At 38.4% G+C, this 5,512-nt stretch overlaps 1 protein-coding gene across 1 annotated transcript; it reads right to left on the reverse strand.

The window, feature by feature from the left end:
- Positions 1-3,992: 3,992 nt before the first annotated feature.
- LOC108677860 lies at positions 3,993-5,265 on the reverse strand. Its single transcript, XM_018166160.2, has 2 exons — positions 4,813-5,265; positions 3,993-4,281 (listed from the first exon to the last, which is right to left on the reverse strand). The coding sequence occupies exons 1-2, from the start codon at positions 5,181-5,183 to the stop codon at positions 4,170-4,172; spliced, it is 483 nt and encodes a 160-aa protein (XP_018021649.2). The 5' UTR covers positions 5,184-5,265; the 3' UTR covers positions 3,993-4,169.
- Between the last annotated feature and the right edge of the window lie 247 nt (positions 5,266-5,512).

Genomic DNA, 5,512 nt, shown 5'->3' on the forward strand with positions numbered 1-5,512 from the left:
AAATGTTGTTAATATACAGTACTTCCTGTGCTTGTTTTTGTGTCGTACGAAAGATGCTGAAAATATACGTTAATATATACGTTAATTGTTAAATATTGTAATTGTTAAATAAATATGATGGACCAGTCTATTTATGAAATTAAATGTTCGCTAACATCCACACAAAACTCCGTCAAATTATTAACACTAACATATATCAATTTAATGACTAAAATGAAATTATATTCTTTATGATTCATCATTCTTCACTCGGTATATTTGAAAATAACTTATTTATCATAAAGTCTACGGAAGATGGACGTCCTGTTCGTCTTTCCATTGATGTGAAAAAATTCATATGAAGGCAGGGTAATTCACGAGCTATGCAAGCATTAGTTGTGCTTCAGGCTTTTTCAATAAGTAAGAATTTTTTTGATACAATATCTTACTATGTTCACAAAAAAATTAAAAGCAAAGAAAAAAAGTCGTCATAATTGTATAGAATACGTAATTGTAACCTCATTTATTATTATTATTATTTCAATTTCGACTGGAGCAACATGATTATGCTTCGTCTTCGGAAGTGTTACCAACAATATATATAAAGAAAGCACTTATGCAAAACCGCTAGATTGAGTTATTTAGGAATTCCAAATTTTAACGACTTTTTCAGAATACTCATAATTTGGTTTGCGATCGTGATTTGTTGAACTTTGTTATATGATGTAAATTAAAATAAGATAATGACAAAACATCATGAAAATCATACAACTATACACTGGCCGTGATTATTTAACGCCATGACAGGTAAAAAAAGTTAACCTTAAAATAACCCAGACGTTAAATCAGCCTTCATAAATTGTCCTAATTAAAGAATTTGTGATTGCACCAAGCAAGGTTTTGCGGTGCCTAAACATTTTCAATCAGTTGTTAGTTTGACATGACACTGTTAGCTGCATTTCTGTATTGCGTTCGGCAGCGACAAGTGGTTGCAATACACGCGGACCGTCACCCGCATCATTAACTTCAGCAATAACTTACCCCTCATGCAAGGCATTTAGTTCGAGCCATGTCCGGGCATCAAGTTCAAGCGATAACTTACCCCTCATGCAAGGCATTTAGTTCGAGCCATGCCCGGGCATCAAGTTCAAGCGATAACTTACCCCGCATGCAAGGCATTTAGTTCAAGTGATGCCTGGGCATCAAGTTCGAGCGATAACTTATCCCTCATGCAAGGCATTTAGTTCAAGTGATGCCTGGGCATCAAGTTCACGCGATGTCTGAGCAACAAGATCGAGTAATGCCTGGGCATCAAGCTCGAATGATGCCTGGGCATCAAGTTCAAGCGATGTTTGAGCATCAAGTTCAAGCGATGTCTAAGCATCAAGATCGAGTGATGCCCGGGCATCAAGCTCGAATGATGCCTAGGCATCAAGTTCAAGCGATGTCTGAGCATCAAGTTCAAGCGATGTCTAAGCATCAAGTTCGAGTGATGCCCGGGCATCAAGCTCGAATGATGCCTGGTCATCAAGTTCAAGCGATGTCTGAGCAACAAGATCGAGTGATGCCTGGGCATCAAACTCGAGTGATGCCTGGGTAAGCTCGAGTAATTCCTGGGTAAGTTCGAGTGATGCCTGTGCATCAAGCTCGAGTGATGCCTGGGCATCAAGCTCGAGTGATGCCTGGGTAAGCTCGAGTGATGCCTGGGTAAGTTCGAGTGATGCCTGGGCATCAAGCTCGAATGATGCCTGGGCATCAAGCTCGAGTGATGCCTGGGTATGCTCGAGTGATGCCTGGGTAAGTTCAAGTGATGCCTGGGCATCAAGCTCGAGTGATGCCTGGGCACCAAGCTCGAGTGATGCCTGGGCATCAAGCTCGAGTGATGCCTCGGTAAGCTCGAGTGATGCCTGGGTATCAAGTTCGAGTGATGCATGGGCACAAAGCTAGAGTGATGCCTGGGCATAAAGCTCGAGTGATGCCTGGCATCAAGCTTGAGTGATGCCTGGCATCAAGCTCGAGTGATGCCTGGCATCAAGCTCGAGTGATGCCTGGCATCAAGCTCGAGTGATGCATGGGTAAGCTCGAGTGATGCCCAGTGTCGGCTTCAGTAGCCAGACCTGGAAGGCTAATAGTTCTAATGGAATATTAACATCGATATAATGTTTAGGACATTGCTATTTTTAGCGCATTTTTTATTTATGGAAAAAATGCCCTATTGCGCTCGTCATGTCCGTCTACCTGTACGTCCGTCTGTCTGTTCGTCCGTCCGTCTGTCCATCCGTCCGTCTTTCTGTACGTCCGTCTGTCTGTCGGTCCGTCTGTCTGTACGTCCGTCCGTCTGTCTGTCCGTAACTTCACGTTTTCGTCGACGAGAAAATGCGCTCTCTGTCACTTATTGCACTGAGTACTGAGTTATATTTTTTACATATTTACGTTGTTTCTATTCGTCATCGCCAGGTGCGCAGTGGAAACTATTGAGCGACGAAGAGAAGCGTCCGTCCGTCTGTCTGTCCCTCCGTCTGTCTGTACGTCCTTCCGTCTGTCCGTACTCAAGTGATGCTTGGGCATCGAGCTCAAGTGATGCCTGGGCATCGAGCTCAAGTGATGCCTGGGCATCGAGCTCAAGTGATGCCTGGGCATCGAGCTCAAGTGATGCTTGGGCATCAAGCTCAAGTGATTCCTTGTGTCGGCTTCAGTAATCAGACATGTAAAGCTAATAGATCTAATGGTATATTAACATCTATTAATATAATGTTTTGGACCATTACTATTTTTTACAGTTGGCAGCCGTTGTGATCATAAGAAAAATTTGCTTTAAAACAAAAATGCACTTTAAAATACCGGTATTTCTAAATTTAATGTATTGTAGTGCTAAAAATATCACTCGAAAATTTTAACTATATGAAGCACTGGACACAATAACCAAATGATGGCTTAAAAGTGAAGAAATAAGTCTGACTTCGGAGCGTTCATTATATAGAGTGAACTCTCGACGATAAAGTACATAAATCTGCCTAAATTAATCCTACAGTATCATAGTAACGAACTGATTTTCCAATAATTATTTGCTGAATTGCCATTATTCGGAACCCTGTATACCGTCGAACGAATATTCTATATCATCTATTCGGGACCTGTCTTACTCACCTATATTAACATTTAATTTTTACTGTGCAATAAATTATGCGGACAACCAATATTTTACAAGAAGTGCAAAATTTTCCATTATTGAATTGCTGGTTCTGAACGATTTTCAAATAATAATATTCATTAGTTCTATTTTTGCTTACAGTGGACCTGTACAAAGCCATATTCATGCGAACTGAAGCGAGTGATGAGAGGCAAGATGGGAGGATTTCTTAAACCTATAAAATGCAAAAAATTTCAAAATATTGTATAGGAGCTTTAATATTTTAACTCAATATCAACGAGAAAATACAAAATGTCAGACTTAAGGCGCAATCAATATTTTGCTTGCGTTACTTTGGACGTACGAAAATGAAACAGCTTCACTGAAATTATTCTAGGAATTATACGTGAAAATAATTTCACAGCTCCGACTATATGAAGTATTCATTATTGATTTAATCTACTTAAATATCACTTCAGACTCAGTAGCGCTCTAATCGAAACTATGGTAAATTGTATATCATGTGCAGGGTTTAGGCGATATTTCTGATCCAATAAATACCGTTGGTCGAAAGATAAATATACGTATAAAGCGAATTTTCAAAAATCAAATCCAGTTGACGGATGCACTCATCAATGAGCTGACAACTTTACGTAAATTTCATCGTCGCAGTGTTATTTCTCGCATTTTCCTGAAATTTCGATCATTTATTTAAATTATGAAGTAACTCTAATAAAACTTTCTCTAATAAAATTCTAAACTGATGTCATTCACTATTGTGGAAAAGGTTAGCCAAGTGATTCAACAAGAGGGGATCATATACGAGAGAAAAACATTATAAAAGATTTAAAAATTTTTACTTCAGACTTTAGGTCTTCGTCCTTTAGATAGTTTAAGTTTGAGGTACGTTGTTGCAGGTTAAGGCAGCTTCACAGCTCTTGACATCTCTTGATATTTCTTAATTTTTCTTCTCATCCTTCACGTTGTCATTGTCTCATTGATGAACTACGTTGTTGCAGGTTAAGGTAGCTTCACAGCTCTTGACATCTCTTGATATTTCTTAATTTTTCTTCTCATCCTTCACGTTGTCATTGATGAACGTCCACACCCTGAGAAGCTGTGAGCGGCGGATCCAAGTGAGAGCGAGTTTGTCGCACACCGGGCACCGATTTCTGAAATGTTCAATTTTAAAACATTACAAAACAAAATTGGAAGTTTCAATATTAAAACAATAGGAATATTGACTCGTTTAAGGATAAAAGGGTAGTTACATAGTATATTAAATGAGTGAAATGTGACATTTTTTTGTGATAGTAAATCTTACGGTTTATCTTGAATTAACAGCTCAAAAAGTATATTTAGATGGTAAACAAAAGTCATTGATATAGAATTCGATGCTTTTTCCCTCAATTCAGAAAACAGTAAGCATGTTGCCCTTACAGAAATCTTATGAATTTTTATATTTAACTAGATTAAAGCAAATAACCGATTTTAAAATATGATTTATCACACACAAGAGAAAAATTACTCGCGTTTGGAAATTATCAGTGGAGATAAATAGAATAAAAGTTGTCTCCTCCAGATCATATGTATCAGTTATACATTCATAATTCTTGATATGTATTTTTTAGAAATTATATACAAGACACAAATAAAGTTTAATTATTTTTGCATGAAACTAATTACAGTGATGGTAGACTTACCCTCTGTTTCTGGTGAAGTTTTTCATAGCACATTCCATGCAGAAAATGTGGGTGCAGCCTGAGAAGTTGGCAACATCGCTCTCATCAACGAGGTTATGTGTGTAACAAGCGTCACATATCAGGTCGGGCGTTTCAGTCTCGGCCAATTCTTTAATCTTTTTATTTCCAATCAATCTTTGGCTGACTTTTTCTTCTAAAGGGGTTAAAATTTCTTCATATTTCGCTTTGATCTGAGCTAAGCTGTCTGGATTCTTGCACGCCGCCCGATACTGATCCGAATCAACTAAAATATTCAATAAAGTACGAAGTTGATCATATTGACCCAGAAGTGCGGGCGTGATTTGTTCACCTTTTCTTATGTTTTTTATCATTGCCACAATGCAGATCACTGCGGTGATGATAACAATAATGTTCTCTTTGCAGACACTAACGTTTAATTCGTACGACTTGTCACCCATACGGCGCAAAATACATTTTAAGTCTTCTATCAAGTCAGAAGCAAGGAACACGGACGGTTGTTTCGTTGCTTTATCTAACGTTTTTTTCAGCCTCAACATGCACACTCTGCTGCCAGCTATCCAAGTGGCGTAAACAGTCTCAGGCCCCTGTAGAATTTAGAAAATAACAATACAGTTAATTAACTTGTACACTGAAATCATGTGATTACTATCGTACGCAAGGTAACTGTACGAAATCAAAG

Source organism: Hyalella azteca, unplaced genomic scaffold (assembly GCF_000764305.2).
Source record: "Hyalella azteca isolate HAZT.00-mixed unplaced genomic scaffold, Hazt_2.0.2 contig3745, whole genome shotgun sequence".
Taxonomy (NCBI): domain Eukaryota; kingdom Metazoa; phylum Arthropoda; class Malacostraca; order Amphipoda; family Hyalellidae; genus Hyalella; species Hyalella azteca.